A 20,109-nucleotide genomic window follows, 5' to 3' on the forward strand; every position below is an offset into this window, starting at 1 on the left:
TCTAGTGCAGCAACGATATGAATGTATTTCCTCCGTGGTAGACTGTTAAGAAACTTCTTAACAAGCTTTGGTTCTCCAATGTCTTCTCCTAAAGCTGCACTTTTTGTGGATAATTCAGAAAGTCTTCCGACAAAATCATCTATTGTATCTGATTCTTTCATCTTGATTCTATCAAACTCAGCAATCAATGTTTGAAGCCTTGCCTCCTTAACCCTCTCAGCTCCGATGTGCCTAGTTTTTATTGCATCCCAAACTCCCTTGGAAGTCTTGAGATTGCCAACTTGCAGGAGCAAACTTTCAGGAATCGATTGGAATAGAAGAGCTTTAGCCATATCGTTTTTGTCTATGTCGTCTTCTCCTGGTTCGATGGTCTCCTACACTTTGTTCACCCTTAGTGCAACCGTCATACGCATCAACCATACCGTATAGTTTGTAGAGTTCAGCATAGGACATTGTATTGAGGACGGACCGTTCTCCTTCGGTTTGTTAGCCATGGTCGTAGGGATTATATCACTCATCTTTCTCTTAATCCAAACAACTACTCTTGCCTGGTTCTTTCTTCTTCACAACGCCAAGGGTAAACAGAACAAAAGATCTTTTGCTCTGATACCAAATATAGAATATAGGTTGCAGAAACTAAAGAATATAAAGAATAATCTCTCTTTATTAGTTTAAAAAACTGACTCAAAACTTAAACTTCTCAAGCTCTCAACCTTACATTTGTTTTGCCATGACTCGGCTTCATATATAGGAACACACAAATCCTAATCCCAATGGGAACACAATATTGTTTAGATAACTCCTAAACTTTGAGAGCCTTATCCTTGAACCATAACTCGGTTTGGATAAGTCTTACTTCTAACCTAAGTTATCTTCAAGTTTGTGCCAACAAAACCCTAACTTGAGTTCTAAAAGAACCAAACCCTCTTTCGATTTCAAAGCCTAGATCGAGTTTCTTAAGAGATAACTTCCTTGAATTTGTTTCCCTCACTAAACAAATTAATTTGTTTCCCTCACTAAACAAATTCATTGTGGAAACCTAGTTTTTACACCGGTTCAATGGTCTAGTGATTGCTCACTATAGTCTATAGTTTCTATGTGAATTTTTGAGTTTTCTAAAACGATTAGACAAACAATATCTGGCCATTGATGCAACTTCAAGAACCAATATCTCTGTACTTCATACTCAACTTACAAGTCTATGATTCTTCGCCATAAAAAGAAAGAAAAATAAAAACCCTTAAAGTTCCACCCTCTACATACAGGAGCTAGTCAAGTCTAGTTTTGATCCCTCTTCTTCTTCTTCTTCTTCTTCTTCCTCCAGAATTTGACCAACTCCTCCTGTTAAACGTCCTTCATCCTCCGAAAAAAGGTAACAAAATATTTCATTGTCTGATCCTAAATATGAAATGATCGATGTTGTTCCTATAGATCTGTTGATGTATATTGTTCTTCTTCCTCTTTATTCACATCATCTTTATATGTTAATCAGGAAAGGTGACGACAAGCCAAGAGAACAGAAGCCCAAAGCCAGCGACAACAAACCTGTTATGAATGAATGAATGAATAGATTAGTAGTTCTGCTTGTAATTTTGCTTTTACCTCTTCTGATGTTTCAGTTGTAAGGATGGATCATCATTTTAATGAGAATTTAAGTTCCTTTCCTTTGAAATCTGGCTTGTTTGTGTTATTCCATAATTCTCGTTTTTTTTTTTTTTGTTCACATTCCATAATTCTCGTTAAAACCTTTAACTAGTATCTCTCGGGTGTTTTTCACTGTAACCACTTGATTTACTCACAAAGTAAGTAACTTTATCTATTGAGCATTACCAGTTTCTTCGAATCCAATTGCAGAAATCCAAAAAAAACACCAAAAATAAAGCATTCACAAAGAAACCATTCTTTGAATCCAAATATCTATCTATGAACGCTGTTGCCACTACTACCAATAACCAAAACAGAAGAGTCTGTTGGTAAAAAGAAGGGTTCCTATAACTGTAACCAGATATGAATGTAACTTCCAGTCCAGCCTATATCTACATAACGAGTCAGGTTCAGTTTCGATTCCGCACTCCCCTATTAAACTGCTTCTGCACTAGAAGTTTTCGCCCATCAATCCGTATAGGAGACGCCTGGATAAGATTATTAAAAATCAATCTAACAGTTGTGCAACCAGTTATGGCATCTCAAGAGATCAACTTGAATCCCCACGAGTCAGACAAAAATAGTCCAGGTCCAAAGCACGTACGTACCTCTATTGCACTCTCGGCAGCATCTGCTTCCACAAACGTCACAAATCCATACCAATTTTCCTACCAGATTCATACATGTACACACACAAATTAGTGTTTCCATTAAGAAGAAGAAGAAGGGTTCAAAAAATGCTTGTTACTAGATTTCGTTTTAACACTTACCAAACCCCCAGGGTTATAAACTGTAACTTCTCCTTCTTTAATTAGTCCAAAACGCGTGAATACATTCTCCAACCAGTCAATGGTTGCATTTGGAGGAAGATTTTTAACGTAAATTCCAAAACTGTCATATAACTCTGATAAATACACACAAACACACAAACAAAAAGGTTAAAAATAGAGTGATTCATCCATCTGCAACTCAAAGAAAGACCAAAAACAAATCAAAGGTATTCACATTCCTCCTCCTTACCTTGAGACTCTTGATTTTCAGTACCATCCGTTGGTTCAGAAACTCTCAGTGATTCATCTGCAACTTCGTTACCTCCATTATTACCAGGAGCTTCTGTTCCTCTCCTTTCCACGCTTCTGCGTATGTTTCCTGGTCCAGAGGATGGAGTTTCCCAGTAACCTGATTCTCAACCAAACAAAAACCGACCGAGCCTTCAGCACAATTCTTTGATAGTAGACAGAGACTAAACAATACTCCCACAAACTCACTCATATAGTCAGGTCGCTTCCTTTCCACGTAAACTCTATTGCCACCAAACATTATAGGAGACGCCTGGATAAGATTCATGCCAAAATTATCAAAACCAAAGTAGACAGTTCTGCAATTCTGTAGTCAGACCAAATGCTAAACAAGTGTCTCTAGGTCCAAAAGCGTTTACCTCTATTGCCTTCTGGGCGGCATTTTCTTCCTTAAACTCCACGAAGCCATAAGAAAAGCTCTTTAACAACAAGAAACCAAACAGATTAGTGTTTTTGTTTACCCCATGAAGAAGGGCTCCAAAGATGCTTGATAGTAGATTAGTTAACATATTTACCCTTTTCCACCTAATTTCAGTTCCACCTCTTCTGATTTCTCCAAACTGCGTAAACTCTTCCTCAAGTGAGGCAATGGTTGTATATGGAGGAAGATTTTTAATGCAAATGGCTTTACCCTCAGTTACCGCTGGTAAACAAACAAACAAAAAGTTATAGAGCGTGTATAAAATAACCAAACGAGATAGATAAAGACACTTCCTTGCCAGCAAAATATGAAGGCTGTTGTTACTCACCAGCATTAGCAGAAGGAATGGTTGCATTAACCTCGGATATGTCAAGAAACTTGAACATGTCATTATAAACAAAGTAGCCGTTTTCTTGGGGAGCAAGAAATAAAATTTGTGTGAAGTATCTTGGAGGTCTCTCGCGTATAGTGATATAGCCATAAACATCGACGAAGATACACCTACTGTGAGAGCCTTGGGATATGACACTGGTTACCTCAACCGAATCGAAACCTCCAGAAGATAGCATATCAAGATCCTGAATCATATCCTGCTCCAAGATTAGGAATCAGTATCAGAACAAAAGAGATTTCACCAAAAGTTACTTAAAAAAAAACGGACTCAAGTCAAGAAAAGTATCGAACCGGTAGGGTAGCAGAACGCATTACTCCATCAAGTCCAGGGCGTGTAATCGTACTTTCATCTTTATAAAACTGATGGAGAAGCTCCGGGGAGTTTTGCAAGTGGGCATAGTACTGCTCTGTAAGTTCATCCCCGACCTACGTTCAATACAGAGAGTTACAATCGTAGAGACAAGAGGGAAAATGAAATCCGATATGGAACAGAGAGCATAAAGTTGTTTGGATTATGTTACATAATTGTTGTATAGTTCTTCAGCAGAATCTCGTCGTACAGGTGCAGGAGCAGGATCCATAGCTTCAGTCGGATTGAGATTATAGCACATTATCTGAATCTAAAGATCAAATTCCAAAAGCATATAACCAAAGAAAAGTCAAAATCTTGAACAAAAGAAGATGGGAGGAAGAAGTAAAGATTGTCTTTTACGTTTCACTCGAGATACTCGAAGAAGAAGAAGACTCACGTGAAATCGTAGCGAGGCAGAGCGAGAGAGGTTTTTGGTAGTGAAGAAGACGCGATTGAACAACGTGTAGCTCCGAGCTTTGCGACACTCACTTCAATGGCGGTTTCTAGGGTTTATTCGCCAAGATACAAAGAGCGCGAGAGAGAGAAACTCTTTCTTTTTTTTTTATTTGGCTTTTTCTCTCTGTGTCACTCGCAGAGTTCCTCTATTTATGCAATTTCGGAGTATATACATATTTACATTTGTTGCCACTGATCTGAGCAGCGCTAAGACGAGTCTACGTCTAACCGTTGACCGTTTTATTTTACGGATAAGTGAAAAAAACAGTTGACGTGGTTGGTTAGATAATCTGTTATGTTTAACCGAATGCGTTACCGGTTCAATGGTCAATGATTGCTCACTATATAGTCTATAAGTTTCTATGTGAATTTTTGAGTTTTCCTAAAACGATTAGACAAACAATATCTGGCCATTGGTGCAACTTCAAGAACCAATATCTCTGTAACTTCATACTCAACTCACAAGTCTATGATTCTTTGCCTTCAAAAAGAAAGAGAAAAAAAACCCATAAAAGTTCCACCCTCTATATAGGAGCTAGTCAAGTCTAGTTTTGATTGTATTGTCGTCCTTCATCCTCTTGAATCTTCTTCTGTTCCTCCTGATCATCTGCTCCTCCATAATCTTTTCCCAGTTACGGATGTCATAATAATCTTCTGGTGCTCTCGGTCCCATCATTAACTTCTGCCAGACCTTTGTTCGTCTCACTTCCTCCATCATCTTCTGCCAGTTCCAATTGGGGTTGTTACCTAGTGATCCTAAACCAAATAAAACTGGAGCCTTCAGCACAAATTCTTCAAAACAAAACAATTATTATTTTTGATAGAGTTTTAACCTTGAGACTCCTGACTGTTCCCATTTCCAGTATCATCACAAGACGAAGAGTGTTGCCCTGATTCTCAACCAAACAAATCCGGAGCCTTCAGCACAATTCTTTGATAGTAAACACTAAACAGAGACTAACTAATACTCCCACAGACTCACTTATATAGTCAGGTCGCTTCCTTTCCACGTATACTCTATGGGAACCAAACTTTATAGGAGACGCCTGGATAAGATTCATGCCAAAATTATAAAAACCAAATCAGACAGTTCTGCAATTGTCTTCGCAAAATGCTAAACAAGTGTCTCTAGGTCCAAAAGCGTTTACCTCTATTGCCTTCTGGGCGGCATTTTCTTCCTTGAACTCCACGAAGCCAAATGAATAGCTCTACCAAATTTTTTCAACAAGAACACAGATTAGTGTTTTTGTTTACCCCATGAAGAAGGGCTCCGGAATATGCTTGTTAGTAGACTAGTTAACAATTACCGTTTTGTATTTAACTCTAGTTCCACCACTTCTAATTTCTCCAAACTGCTTAAATACATCCTCAACTAAGGCAATGGTTGCATATGGAGGAAGATTTTTCATGTAAATGGTTACATGGCAAGGTAGTATCTCCTCCACGTAAATTTTGCGCCCCTCAAGCATTATAGGAGATGCCTGAACAAGATTCATCATGCCAATATATTATCAAAACACCGATCGATCAAACAGTTGTGCAACTGAAACCCGAGAGTCAGACCGAATATTAAACATGGGTCAAGGTCCAAAGCGCCTACCATTAATGCCCTATTCGCAGCATCTGCTTCCTCAAACTCCACAAAAGCATCTTTAAAGAACTACCAGATTTACACAAGTAGAGACAAATTAGTGTCGTTTCCATGAAGAAGAAGGGTTATATACTAAAAAAAGTGGTTAACATTTTTACCTTTCTGCTCCTAAGGTCAATTCCACCTCTTCTAATTTCTCCAAACTGCTTATATGCATTCTCAACTAAGGCAATGGTTGCATATGAAGGAAGCCATGTAACGTGAATGATTGCACCCTCAGATATCGCTGGTAATAAACAAACGAAAGGTTAAAAGCGAGTGTATAAAATATAAATAAATGGGATACATATATAAAGATAAAAGGATAAAATTACCTTGAGACTTCTGACTGTTCCCATTTCTAGAATCTTCAACTGCATCAGCTTTTCTCTCTTGATAAAGATCACAAGACGAAGAACGTTGACCTTGACCTGCTCGTGGTTCCTTCATCACCTGCACGTATTATTAACATCATTAACTATCAGTACGGCCAGATCCAGAAGTTAAACATGTCGTAGATGATTGAGTGTCCACTTACAACAGAGGCGTAAGATAGCTTGGGAACGTTTTCAGACCCATGATTTGGTTCACAAACTTCCTCTGTTTCTGGAATTGTCTCTTCTATGACTGAACCACTCGCATTAAAACAAAGGTCTTAGACACTTCCTCCCGGGGGAAAATATGGAGGCTTCTCAAAATTGAACTGTTACCCACCAGTATCAGCAGGAGGAATGGTTGCATTAGCCTCCTTATGAAACTGAAACATGTCGGTCAAAACAAAGTAGTTTTCTTGGCCATCAAGGAAGAAATTTTGTTTGAAGTTCTGTGCAGGTCTCACGTTTGAAGTGAAGTATCCTTCAACAACGATGAAGACACACCTATCACAAGCGTCTTGGGACCTGACCCATGTTACCTTAACCGAATCAAAACCACTAGAAGATAGCATATTAAGATCCTTCTCATCAACATCCTGCTCCAAGATTAGGAATAACTCAGAACAAAGACGACTTTACCAAAGTTACAGAGTCGACGATCAGGAAAACTATCTTTACCGGAAAGGTGAAGTCACGGATCTCTCCATCTAGTCCAGTCCGTGCAATCTTACTGTTATCTTTATAAAACTTACGGAGATACTCCGGGTTGTTTCGCAAGGCTTCATAGTACTGCTCTGTAAATTTAGACGCCATCTACAGTTTGTTAAAGGGTCACAATCAGTTTTGTTTTGTATACCGTTTCATTAACTATCAGTACGGCCAGATCCAGAAGTTAAACATGTCATAGATGATTGAGTTTCCACTTACAGCAGAGGCGTTAGACGGCTCGGGAACATTTTCAGAACCATGATTTGGTTCACAAACTTCCTCTGTTTCTGCAAATGTCTCCTCTATGACTGAACAACTCGCATTAAAACAAAGGTCTTAGACACTTCCTCCCGGTGGAAAATATGGAGGCTTCTTAAAATTGTACTGTTACCCACCATTATCAGCAGGAGGAATGGTTGCATTAGCCTCATCAGGTACATCATGAAACTGAAACTTGTCGGTCAAAACAAAGTAGGCGGTTCCTTGTGGAGCAAGGAAGAGTTTTTGTGTGAAGTTCTTTGCAGTTCTCACGTTTGAACTGAAGTATCCATCAACATCGATGAGGAGACCCCTACCACGAGAGTCTTGGGACATGACCCTTGTTACCTCAACCGAATCAAAACCACTAGAAGATAGCATATTAAGATCCTTCTCATCAACATCCTGCTCCAAGATTAGTAATAACTCAGAACAAAGACGACTTTACCAAAGTTACAGAGTCGACGATCAGGAAAACTATCTTTACCGGAAAGGTGAAGTCACGCATCTTTCCATCTAGTCCAGTCCGTGAAATCTTACTGTTATCTTTATAAAACTTACGGAGAGACTCCGCGTTGTTTCGCAAGGCGTTATAGTACTGCTCTGTAAATTTAGACGCCATCTACGTACAGTTTGTTAAAGGGTCACAATCAGTCAATCACAAAGGTGACAGAAGAATCCGATGGAGCAGAGAATACAGTTGCTGGATTGTATACCTTTTCAGCAAATGTTCGTTCGGGAGATGCCATCGATACAGAGTATAAGCAATGCCCTGAATCTAAAGATCAAACTCCAAAACGTCTTAAATCTTGCGAACACAATCATAAAAAAACTGGTGAGGAAGCAGCGGCGAACACAAAAAGAAACGGCTTCTTTGTTAAGAAGATCAAGAAAGTAGTAAAGATCGTCTTCGCGTTTCATTAAACACAAAACAACCAAACGATAAACCTAAATCGTAGAAAGACGAATCACCTGAAATTGTTGCGAGGCACAGAGAGAGAGGTTTATAGTAGTGAAGAGAAGACGCGTTTGAATGTGAGTAGCTCCGAGTTCTGCCACACGCACTTCAATGGCGGTTCCTAGAATCCTAGGGTTTATTCGCGAGAAGGATGAAACGTAGTGAAGAGACGAAGAGCGTGAGAAAGAGGTGCTGAGATCTTTTTAATATTTGGCTTTCTCGTTTCATGTACTCGTGGAGTCCTATTTATGCAATGTCGTAAGATTTATATATTTACATTTTTTGCCACTGAGTTTACTCTACGTTGAGCCGTTAGTTAAATCTCTTATGGGTAATTGAATTCTGTTGTCGGTTCTTTTTATAGAGAACCAATATTTTAAAGTTCATCATGGGGACCAATTGACGAAAGTAGTAAAATCATATATTAATATGCTTTTTGCAACAAATTTAAGTGTTAAACTAGTTGGAAAAATGTTATTTAAAAGACAACAAAAACCTAAGAAATCACCGAGAGAGAGTCCCTTCGAACTCAAAACGTCCATCAGCTAAACGTATATATACACAAAAACACAAAACTAGGTAAGCAAAAGATGAAAATTGTAGTTCAAAATGTCGAGGGAACAACGGTTATATGCCTCAACGGATGTGACACGTTAGTTCCACCGGCGTGAACGATGAACTCAGCAGGTGAGAAAGACGTTCCATGGCATACGCAGATTATACTGATCTCTGATTTTGAGTAACGGTATAGAAACCCATTCACGGTTTTGCCGTCTGGACCGTTACCCGTGCTAGTCACACAAGGCATTTGAGCAAACGGAAGCATACTACCGTCACCGTTACTGTTGGTATACGGTTTTGGCGGCTTCCCAGTGTTGTTGTTTTTGGTTACAGAGTTGGACCATTCTTGGGTAGTCTCCACAACCACCGCATCCTTTGAACCGTCTGTGCTGTGCACAGTTTCCTCTGTCCTGCTCTGCATGTTGTTAACCGGTGGTCTAACCGGTTTGGTTTGGTCAGATTGTGCCCCAAAGTCGCAACTTCCACCTGAACATAATAATAACCCGAATCATCTTCATGCAAATACCATAATCTTCTTGATTGTTCTATGCAATCAATTCATCGAACTAAAATATCTTTATACTACTCTTATTTAAAAGAGATGCTAGGACATATCTTAATATCAAATCAAATATCTTGTTTTTTCACAACTTTATAAATATTTTTGTTAAAAAGCTATACTTTATTTCTAATAATCGATTTATTAATCTAACTTTTCCTAAAGAATCTTGACTTGGTCCAACTATTTATATACCAAATAATTATTATAGAAAAAAATGTTGTTATTATACCTTCTTGACGAGAAGAGCTGCTAGGATCGGATACGTCGGAGGAAGTGCAAATGGGTGACCAAATCGTAACGTCTTTGCTTGTTTCCTTAAGTTGACTCGACATGTAACCGTTACCCATTTTGCTAAAGCTCAAATCCAAATCCACGCCATTAGGGACTCCGTTACATTCTGTTCTGATCTTCTTGCATACTCCGCTTCTTTGCTGCAGCTTCGGCTCCCGCTTCTTCCGTGTTTCTTTTCTACTCCTCACATTCATCGTCGCCCCGCCTTCAAGATTAACGCCGGCGGTATCCTTCGTGCATCCGACGGCGTTAAATTGTTCTACTGGTTTAGATTTCTCTGTTTTCTTAAAAGGACCTCCGAGAGAAAGACATAGCTCGAGCTCGACCTCCTCCACATCCTCATTTTTGCCAAACTTTGTCTCCATTAATAAAGATCCAGCAAACCATATAACATCAAAAAACAAAAATCCAAAAAGAGATGGTTTCTTTCTTATGTTCTGCAATTTTTTTATTTGAATCTTGAAAGGGTTTTTGAAGTTTGGCTAACTTTTTTTTTTGGTAAGAGAAAGGAATATTATATAAGGGGGCGGAGATAAATGAAGGGAAAGGCTTTTGGAACATGACACATGTCTGATAAGGATAGTGGACATGGGCGGTTTCAAATTACACGTATGACTTAAAAATTATGAAAACTGATGGATGATTAAGAGAAGGGTTAAGAAACTTTATTAACGCTACAATCTCGGATTATCGATAAAACGCTTTCCATTTTATTTTTGTTGGTTTCTATTTCCCTCATTGGTTGTAAAAAATCAACGTAGAGTACCGAGGCTGACACGTGTAACACGTGTATGAAAACAGTTGACACGTGTACCCAGAGATCCTGCTGGCTTTGACGAGGACACGTTAGGTTTTTTCAGTTTTTCTTCTGTCTCCGCGAATCTCGAACACGACCTCGACTCTGGATACGACACGTGGCGGACATCTGTTAAAGACGGTCCCATGATCTTCGAGAGACTTTAACAGGTTAAGACAGACAGTCCAGCTCAGCAACTGACGCCGTTACGGGCTATTCATCATATGATGTTGACGGATGTTAATCCACGTGGTTCATGCTGGTCGGATTTATGGGCACGTGGTTGATGACAAGTGGCTGTAAAGAACTATGTTGTGTGGGTAGAGACACGTGTCTTTATTCGAGTCGTGGAACAGCTTGTTCAACAGTTCAAGTTGCTTTTATTATAGCTAAGCCTAAGGCTATCAAAAGTTTCAGCCTTCCTCTTGCATGAATTGCATCTGGAAAGTAGAGAAAAAGGAAGATTCTTTTAAATATGTAGCTAGTTGATAAATAATATTGGGAAAAATGTCAATTAAATCATGAACTTACACAAAAACGCCAATTAAACCCTGAACTTTTCCTAAGATCATTTAAATCATGTAAACCTAATTAAACATCACATTTTATTTTAAACGCCAAAATACACATCGCATAAAATTGGGTAACAGAGCAACTAACCTCCGTTTAACACCCATTAACATCTGTTAGATTATCCCGTTAGAATAAAAAAAAAGCGGGAAAATGTCAATTAAATCATGAACTTACACAAAAACGCCAATTAAACCTTGAACTTTTCCTAAGGCCATTTAAATCATGTAATTTCGTTGCCAAATCTTGTTAAACATCACATTTTATTTTAAACGCCGAAATACACAACGCGTAAAATTGGGTAACAGAGCAACTAACCTTCGTTTAACATCCATTAACATTTGTTAGATTAACCCGTTAGAAAAAAACGACGTCGTTTTGTTCATCTACAAATCGAGTACGAAGCAAAACCCAGGAAGACCTTACTTTCGTTGTCCAATCAGAGAAGATGTAAGTAACTAATTTTGTTATGAATTTGTGTTTTTGAGATTTGTCGATAATAGTTTATCAATTTACGATGGTAGGAGCATTTGTTTAAGTGGGTGGAAGAAGGTGTGTACGAAGAAGTTGTAGAAGCTTTACCAAAAATCTCCATAATTAACAATGAGATAAGGAATGCAAGATATGAGATTGTTGTCGAAATTGATGGGTTAAAGACTCGGATTGAAGAATTGAAGGAAGATGCAATGTGGAGCAAAAGAGAACTTAAGAAATGGAAATTGATGATATTGTGCTTGGTATGCCTTTGTGTTACTGTAATTGTCATTGTAATTCTAATGTGTAAAACCTCAAAAGAAACATTTGTTCTTGGTTACTAGTGTCTTTGTGTTTTGTCTTTGGTGTTGGATCATCGGTTGTGTCTTTGTTGTGTCTTTGTCGTTTGAATAAGATGAACAAAACGACGTCGTTTTATTCGAACGGGTTAATCTAACATATGTTAACGGGTGTTAAACGGAAGTTAGTTGCTCTGTTACCCAATCTTACGCGATGTGTATTTCAGCGTTTAAAATAAAATGTGATGTTTAATTAGATTTGGCAACAAAATTACATGATTTAAATGGCCTTAGGGAAAGTTCAGGGTTTAATTGGCTTTTTGTGTAAGTTCATGATTTAATTGATATTTTTTCTCATTTTTTTTTATTCTAACGGGTCAATCTAACAGATGTTAACGGGTATTAAACGGAGGTTAGTTGTTCTGCTACTCAATTTTACGCGATGTGTATTTCAGCGTTTAAAATAAAATGTGATGTTTAATTAGATTTGGTAACGAAATAACATGATTTAAATAGCCTTAGAGAAAGTTCAGGGTTTAATTAGCGTTTTTATGTAAGTTCATGATTTAATTGACATTTTTCCCAAATAATATTCCTTATTTTGTGATTTTTTTGGGGTGATTATATATAATTTTAAAAATTGTAAACGAAATAATTTTTTTTTTTGGCAAAAAGAAAAAAGAAATAGCAAGTTCAACTATGATTTTTTTCTTTTATTTCTAAGATCTTTGTTTGCAATTTATTTTTATTTTTATGGTCTATTGAGTATTGTCTTTTCTGAGGTTGCTATATTCCTTCCTATCATCACATGATTCATTCATTAATGCATATTCATGTCATTGCAAGGAGGTTCATGTATCTATATTTCAGATCAGATAACACGGTTTGACAAAATATATTACTTAGTGGGGTTTATGGAATGTATACTGGGCCGGTTCAAGTTAAATAGCGCAGGCCCAAATGAAGCTATTGTTTCGGCCTGAGGTAGTGTCACTTACATATGTTAAGTCGTGGTGATAAGAGCTACTTTAACCGGGAAAAAAACTAATCCGCCTATCCTTATCCAAGATAAGTTACATCGGTTTCCAAACAGATTCTTATTAGGATTACACAATCCCTAATTTGACAGTTCCGTTCCTCTTTTCATCTTCGATTTCAAAATCCCGATCAAATCGGAGAATTTCACGGCATGGCTACGGCCATCGAAGGCGGAAGCGACGTGGAGGTCGGATTCGCGAAGCTTCAAGGTGAAGATTTCGAATACTTTATGCAGTCTTACTCCATTATGCTCGGCCGGAATTCTAAGAAGTCGACCGTCGACGTCGACCTCTCATCCCTCGGCGGCGGGATGAACATTTCGCGCAACCACGCTAGGATTTTTTACGATTTCACTAGACGACGCTTCTCTCTCGAGGTTCTTGGTAAAAATGGCTGCTTCGTTGAAGGTGTCCTCCATCTCCCTGGGAACCCTAACGTCAAGCTTGACTCACAGGACCTTTTGCAGATTGGTGACAAAGAGTTCTACTTCCTCCTACCGGTTCGTAGCATCTTAGGCGGGCCGTTGGGACCTAGGCACCACGTCTCGGCGCAGACTAGTGTTGTTCCTTACCAAAATTATCATTCGGGTCCGGGTTCCGGGTCGGGTAAGAAGGGTGGGCGAAGTAGGGAGTTTTATGAGTATGAAGATGATGAAGACGATGATGATGACGACGACGAGGAGGATCTCAGGGGAAGTGGAAAGAAAACAAGGAGAGATGGATATGCTCCCGGAGGTGAGACAAGATCACTCATGATAGTGTTTTGATTTGTTCTTTTGTTAGCTTTAATATCATTGGGCAGCTAATTAGGATGCAGGTTTCAGATTGTGATGTATGATTTGATCAGATCATGCTTTGAGACTTTTTAGTTTAAGTTGTAGTGATTGTGTGGTAAAAGTTTTGATGATTGAACCTTGTTAGACTTGGATTGATGATAGTGACAACACGATATATTGTCTGCTTCATGTGTGCCAGAGAAGAAGAGAGAGGGAAGAGCAAAGATAGACCGTGAAGCTGATGATCAACAAGTTTTGCTGCTGGAAGAAAAAGATGTTGTATCATCTGTTGCCACTGTGCTTTCAGACTTGTGTGGTCCGGGAGATTGGATGCCTATGGAAAAACTTCATTCTGTGGTTAGTTCTTGCTACAATTTTCTCTGCCTTCTTTTTATACAGCATGTAGCCCGATCGAAAAGGCAATTTATACAGCATGTTAATAGGTCTATAAACAATCAATAGAAGTCCCTGGGATATTATTAGACGCATATCAGTCTTTAAAAAGTGATATCAGTGGTAGGATTAATGTGAAGTTGTGTCCTTATATCAGTCTTCCAATGGGATTGTGCTACTTGTGTATAAGTCTAGAAAGTATGATAATTACTCCACAGGTTTTGGATAACTAGTTTGTTCTTATTATTGTGAAGTTGGGTCCTTAAATCAGTTTTCCAATGGAATTGTGCTGCCTGTGTATAAGTCTAGAAAGTATGATAATTACTCCACAGGTTTTGGATAACTAGTTTGTTCTTACTATGAATCAAGCTCGTTGTTATTCAAAGATATTGCTAAAGCATGGTAGTGGTTGGTCTGTGACACTGACAGATATTAAAGGAGTATGGAAACGTATGGCATCACAGTCGAGTAAGAAGATATCTGACACAAGAAGACTGGGCGATCCCTGAAGCAAAGGGTAAACCATGGTACGGTTTGCTGATGCTGCTTAGGAAATATCCGGAGCATTTCGTCATCAACACTAGATCTAAGGGAAGAGTTACCCTTGAATTTGTTTCTCTAGTTTCCCTACTCTCATAATCACCAAGATGATTGTGCTGCTTTTGTTAGTGCAGGATGATAGTTACTTGTTAGTGTATCTGTTTTCTGTCTCCACGAAATGAGTCATGAGTGTATAAGTGGGGTTAGTGGTTTTGTCCTTGGTGACTCGGATTCTCTAATCTTTTTGTTGTTTACAGCTTTTCAACACCTTTTTTTTTTATTTACTGTTTTCTTTTGGAGAGAACATGCAGATTTTGTTTTTGACGTTAGGTAGTGATGATATTGATAGAAAGACTAAACGAAAACATATCAATCCGAAATACTGTGTACATACCAAATACAGATAAAACTTGTCGGTGGAAAAAAATATGGGAAGGTCTGATTGATAAATGATAACGCATACACAAAATTATTGAGAATCGTTTGGACTTTGACACCACATCAAAATAGATCATTTTACTACACTAGAGGCATTTTCAGGAAATAAAATGTGTTACGCGAATTGAAATTTAAATAAAGTTTAAATTCAGAATAATGATGCGTCGACATCATCACTAACCCAAATCACTTGTATACGTTGTTTTGTTTGGCTGGTCACATTGTAACCACTTATTTTTTCAACTGTTAAGATTACGTTTAATTTTCAGATTTTACTGAACACTCACAAATTTACGTTTAGTTTGGTGTAATATATATGCGGCAACTTGAGTAACAGCTTTGATGTTGCTGTACCAACTTGCTTACAGTCACATGTTTATTTGTTTATGAAATTGCAAAATGCTTACCTTCCTTTATTATACTAATAGAAATACAAATAAAATAAAAGACCTATAAGTTGAGACTTGAAAGTGAGAAACTGCAAATATCATTAACCAAATAAAAGTCGTCGGTCGAAGTAGCTCGTCACAATCGCCAGATGATGAGCATGCCCTTAGAAAGATTTTATCATGACTTCGTTGATAACGTATAAAAATTTTTTTGATATATATACCCCCATAGATTATAATTTTATACTCCTTTTTTTATAAGAGTAGTGGTCATAGTTGTAAGATTCCTATTTCATATAATCAAAAACTATAGTATAAAAAAAGACTAACGCATGATACACGTGTGTGGGGTTGGAGCTCAGAGTTATTAAAATATTAAAAACAATAATACATATGCTTTACAATCATTTATGGATTTTTTTAATCAGACTCAATTGCTACAAAAAGTTTGTTTGCACAAAACTTATATATTAAACTAAATTATCTTGTCCCTTAATAGATTAATGTTGTAAATGTTATTTGTATTATCATTATAGAATTAATACTACTAAATTAACACATAAATATAAAAATGTAAAAGTTATTCAAAAAATATTGCGTGAAAAGACTAAAACATCACTCTTTTATGAGTAGAAGGAGTAATATAGTATTTTTAACAAGGTTTGGTTAAAGGTTCCTCTTTTTATTTTTATATTTATCACATCCAAATTCCAATTTTGAATGATTAAACAACAACAAACGTTAACAGATCTAAGAAACAATAGAGAAAAGACTCAGTGGAGAAAGACCCATGCATGGTAAGCAAAATTGTAAATTCTTTAAATACTATGACAAACTATCTAATTATTTATTTATTTTAAAACAAATAATGCACCTTGTGACTAATGGAAATCTGACATACTTCACAGTAATCTCACTAGTTGACTAAAATATTGATTCAAATTGGCATTAAAAAATATGAAAATTATTTATTAGTAAAATTTCGACTATTAGTTAAAGCTACTTGTGTTTATATTAGAATGTAAATAAAATCTTCTCAAAAGATGACATGTAAACATACTAATGTAGATTTATAAAAATACGATATATTTTCTTATTTGTCAGGGATAATTGATAATTTCAATAGATATAAGAAAAGTTAGTTTGACTTTGTCAAACCGTGAAAATAAAACTCAAATAAATAGGTGTGTTACGTGAAAATTTCTTATAAGTATATACCTAATTAACTCAATAATTAATTAATATAATAAATATTTAGAATGCATATGAAAACTTTGATAAGTAAATGTTAATGTCGATGCATAAGCATAAACCATTAAGCTTTTGAATGTAAATGAAATCTTATCATTAGATGTAGATATATTATAATAAGATAAAACTTTTCAATAGTCTTTTTTTTTTTTTATTATATTTTGTCTTTATGTCCCAACATGAATTATTTCACCAAAATAAAGTCTTCTTCTTCTTTCTTGCTTCTTAGCATATTACTTAAGCAGGAACTTTGAATTATTTGGCTATATATACATATATAGAGAACAAGAAAGTGCAGCTAACCAATCATTTCGCCATGGATACCACAGGTACTCTCCTTGTTCTATCTTTCTTCATTACATTACACAGCCAATTGGTACATTTGCTAATTACAAATTAAAAGAGACTTAAATGTATGAATGCTTTCACAATCGATTTAGGCGATCTTTCTTCTCAAAAAAACATGTTGCAATTCATGTATATAGCTTTGCAAAGAGATGATCAACTCTATAATTATTTGGAAAACTCTGTTAGCTTCACCAATCACCATGTGTGTTTTTTTTTTTTTTCTTTTTCTTTCTGTGGGTTGAGGAAGGCAACACTTCCGACTTGATCTAATAATTAAAATATTCATTTCAAGCTGTCAAGAGAGAGATCTCTATATAAATTTTGTTTTGTGAGAAAAACTTAAAAACACTTTTGTCAAATGTCATTCTATTAGAGAACAGTATTACACTTTTTTATCACTTCACTAACTTTCTCTTATCCACTCGTACCGTAAATATGAGTATAAGTTTGAGTAAATATTGTACGTCCACAATCCTGGGATAAGAGTTAAAACACTTTTCTCATAATTTTCAAATAAGTGTTAGTTCTATGATTACTTTGTTTATGAAATGTATGTTTGTACAATCAACTAAGATGAATAGATTAGTGTGTATATATAATCAACCGATCTTAAGTTAAATCTAGTCTTAAATATATTACTAGTTTGGTCAAAACCTCAAGTCTTATTTTTTTAAATAAAAAGTTACGATGGTAATAAGAAAAAATCAACTAGGTTGGCCGTTGGTAACTTGGTAGAAATAAACAAGTTGGAAAGGGGTTTGGTGAATTCGAAAAGTCTTCGCCGCCTTATAAATAAATAGTGCAAGTAGACTAAAGGGTAAAACCGTAAAAGTAATAATTTTTGTTTTTTAACATGGGCAGATGCTAAGTCTTAACATTACGCTTACCGATACGCGAGAGTTGTAGTTTGTTAATGGAGAAATTTTATAATTTTTAAAAATCTCTATAAAAATGAAAGGACGATTATACAAACCCACATATTCCTGGATCAACGGGAACCCTTCGTTTCTTTCCATCTAATCCTGTTTCTCAAAAACTTCTGACCTTTCTGGGCAAAAAAAAATCCTATCTTTTTTTTTTTTTTTATTCCGATGTGGTGAGAATTTTAGTGGGCATTTCTCCAACTTTTTTTGTTCCTTTGTCCCTTTCCAAGTTTGGTGCTATTTTTATTTAACATCAACGACTCGATTCGTTGTTCTTAATCCGGATTTGAATATATATATAAGAAACCACCTCCCCACTTGTACGGATTCTTGTTTTGGGGATTCGAGTGTTGCTGATTTGTTGATCTCTTTGTTGTTTTCTTTTGGCTGCTGTGGATCGGATCTGGTGGGGGGGTGGCTTCTTTTTTTTGTTTGTTTGTTTTGTCAATGGGGGCATTAGATGAGGGACATTTGAAACTGTTATAAGCAAAAAGTATTAATTTTTGTCAGGTTATAAGCAAAAAGTGAAGGATTATGTACAGAGTGCTCTGTTTCCAGAAGCAGGGTTGGATGAAGGAGTTGGGCAAGCAGGAGGAGTTGGAGGACTTGTTGTTGTACGAGATCTTGATCATTACTCTTACTGTGAATCTTGCTTGCTCCCTTTTCATTTCAAGTGTCACATAGGCTATGTCCCATGGGGCCAACGTGTTCTAGGACTGAGCAAGTTCTCTAGAGTCACTGATGTTTTCGCCAAGCGGCTCCAAGACCCTCAGCGTTTGGCTGATGATATTTGTTCTGCCCTCCAACATTGGGTCAAACCAGCTGGAGTCGCTGTTGTTCTCGAATGCTCTCACATTCACTTCCCCAGTTTGGACTTGGACTCTCTGGACTCGTCCAGCCACCGTGGATTTGTGAAGCTACTGGTTTCCTCGGGATCAGGAGTTTTCGAGGATGAAAGCTCGAGTCTTTGGAGTGAATTTCTGAGTTTCTTGATGTTCAAAGGCGTGAAAACGCAAGCTTTGTGCCAAAATGGCGGCCCTGTGAAAGAGTGGTGCCCGAGCGTTAAAAGCTCGTCTAAATTCTCACCTGAACAAGACCCTGAAATGGTGTCTGCTGTTGTTTCCATCCTGAAATCATTGGGAGAAGATCCGTTGAGGAAAGAACTCATTGCGACACCATCTCGGTACCTCAAATGGATGATGAACTTCCAAAGAGCCAACCTTGATATGAAGCTTAACGGCTTTAACTCTGCCAAAGTCAACGGAGAGGTCAAAGAGAAGAGGCTTCACTGTGAACTGAACATTCCCTTCTGGTCAATGTGTGAGCATCATTTGCTTCCTTTCTATGGAGTTGTTCATATTGGCTACTTTGTTGCTGAAGGATCCAACCCCAAGACTATTGGAACTTCGCTCATTCAGTCGATTGTACACTTTTACGGGTTCAAACTTCAAGTGCAAGAGAGGATGACTCGACAGATCGCTGAGACGCTATCGCCTCTTGTTGGCGGGGATGTGATTGTTGTGGCGGAAGCCGGGCATAATTGTATGATCTCTAGAGGAATCGAGAAGTTTGGAAGCAGCACTGCAACAATCGCGGTTTTGGGTCGGTTTTCGAATGATAATTCCTCAAGAGCAGTGTTTCTAGACAAGATCCATACAACTAATGCCTTGAAGACAGATTCATGCTCTCCATTTTGAGATTGTTTCATATCTGTTTGTTGTCTTTTTTTTATGCTTCTATGTCTCTTTTCTTTGCTATGATACAATTACTTCGAAGTCCCTATAAACTTTGAAGCAAACCGATGATTTCTTGGTTTTTGATTCTTCTTCATGGCTTCATCTATCTTTATGTTAGTTGTTATATTCTAATAATAATCTATAGTTTTCTTCAGCTATACTGTTACTGTACTCTGTCTCGAAAGAGAAATTGAGTTTTTTTACCAGTCCTGTTTATGAATTAAAGCGCTTCTCGTTCCAAAAACGGCAGTAAAATAAAAAGACAGTACTCAGTAAGATCAAGATTTGTATGGTTTTCCATGAATAATTTTCACCCAGAGACAGGGAAACAAAGTAGATACAAAATGTAATGTTATTAGTGGGTAACTGATAAGATCTCTCCCCTATTCTCTATATCCTCCCTAATAATAATATACAACTTAATGCTAATTAAGCCATCTACTGATGATGAC

At 37.1% G+C, this 20,109-nt stretch overlaps 5 protein-coding genes across 5 annotated transcripts in view; 3 read left to right on the forward strand and 2 right to left on the reverse strand.

Annotated features, from left to right (window-relative positions):
* LOC109129322 (wound-induced basic protein-like) overlaps positions 1–1,606 on the forward strand; it is a 10,276-nt gene extending 8,670 nt beyond the window's left edge. Inside the window, exon 2 of the transcript XR_002035590.1 lies at positions 1,493–1,606. The gene's annotated coding sequence lies outside the window, so the exon portion shown is untranslated. The remainder of the gene's footprint in view (positions 1–1,492) is intronic.
* LOC104748061 (putative G3BP-like protein) lies at positions 2,055–4,148 on the reverse strand. The gene is made up of 10 exons (XM_019236615.1): positions 4,059–4,148; positions 3,829–3,963; positions 3,473–3,734; positions 3,239–3,366; positions 3,083–3,142; positions 2,913–2,976; positions 2,665–2,823; positions 2,415–2,548; positions 2,253–2,312; positions 2,055–2,132 (listed from the first exon to the last, which is right to left on the reverse strand). Exons 1-10 carry the CDS (start codon positions 4,146–4,148, stop codon positions 2,055–2,057), a joined length of 1,170 nt encoding a protein of 389 aa, XP_019092160.1.
* LOC104744908 (ninja-family protein AFP1-like) lies at positions 8,689–10,196 on the reverse strand. The gene is made up of 2 exons (XM_010466037.2): positions 9,626–10,196; positions 8,689–9,320 (listed from the first exon to the last, which is right to left on the reverse strand). Exons 1-2 carry the CDS (start codon positions 10,050–10,052, stop codon positions 8,878–8,880), a joined length of 870 nt encoding a protein of 289 aa, XP_010464339.1. The 5' UTR covers positions 10,053–10,196; the 3' UTR covers positions 8,689–8,877.
* On the forward strand, positions 12,873–14,852 carry LOC104744907 (FHA domain-containing protein FHA2-like). Its single transcript, XM_010466035.2, has 3 exons — positions 12,873–13,598; positions 13,839–13,996; positions 14,462–14,852. The coding sequence occupies exons 1-3, from the start codon at positions 13,016–13,018 to the stop codon at positions 14,669–14,671; spliced, it is 951 nt and encodes a 316-aa protein (XP_010464337.1). The 5' UTR covers positions 12,873–13,015; the 3' UTR covers positions 14,672–14,852.
* LOC104744912 (GTP cyclohydrolase 1-like) lies at positions 16,866–19,815 on the forward strand. Its single transcript, XM_010466040.1, has 2 exons — positions 16,866–16,979; positions 18,432–19,815. Exons 1-2 carry the CDS (start codon positions 16,967–16,969, stop codon positions 19,616–19,618), a joined length of 1,200 nt encoding a protein of 399 aa, XP_010464342.1. The 5' UTR covers positions 16,866–16,966; the 3' UTR covers positions 19,619–19,815.

This window comes from Camelina sativa, chromosome 15 (assembly GCF_000633955.1).
Source record: "Camelina sativa cultivar DH55 chromosome 15, Cs, whole genome shotgun sequence".
Taxonomy (NCBI): domain Eukaryota; kingdom Viridiplantae; phylum Streptophyta; class Magnoliopsida; order Brassicales; family Brassicaceae; genus Camelina; species Camelina sativa.

What these genes read in the sequence shown, in the direction of transcription:
- LOC104744908 (XM_010466037.2), bottom strand. Translation starts at nt 10,052, where the DNA reads ATGGAGACAAAGTTTGGCAAAAATGAGGATGTGGAGGAGGTCGAGCTC. An exon ending in CAGCTCTTCTCGTCAAGAAG is followed by an intron (nt 9,321 to 9,625) that starts GTATAATAACAA and finishes TATTATGTTCAG; the next exon opens with GTGGAAGTTGCGACTTTGGG.
- LOC104748061 (XM_019236615.1), bottom strand. Translation starts at nt 4,148, where the DNA reads ATGTGCTATAATCTCAATCCGACTGAAGCTATGGATCCTGCTCCTGCA. An exon ending in TGAAAATCAAGAGTCTCAAG is followed by an intron (nt 2,549 to 2,664) that starts GTAAGGAGGAGG and finishes TGTATTTATCAG; the next exon opens with AGTTATATGACAGTTTTGGA. An exon ending in CTGCCGAGAGTGCAATAGAG is followed by an intron (nt 2,133 to 2,252) that starts GTACGTACGTGC and finishes AATCTTATCCAG; the next exon opens with GCGTCTCCTATACGGATTGA.
- LOC104744907 (XM_010466035.2), top strand. Translation starts at nt 13,016, where the DNA reads ATGGCTACGGCCATCGAAGGCGGAAGCGACGTGGAGGTCGGATTCGCG. An exon ending in AGATGGATATGCTCCCGGAG is followed by an intron (nt 13,599 to 13,838) that starts GTGAGACAAGAT and finishes CATGTGTGCCAG; the next exon opens with AGAAGAAGAGAGAGGGAAGA. An exon ending in TGGAAAAACTTCATTCTGTG is followed by an intron (nt 13,997 to 14,461) that starts GTTAGTTCTTGC and finishes TGACACTGACAG; the next exon opens with ATATTAAAGGAGTATGGAAA.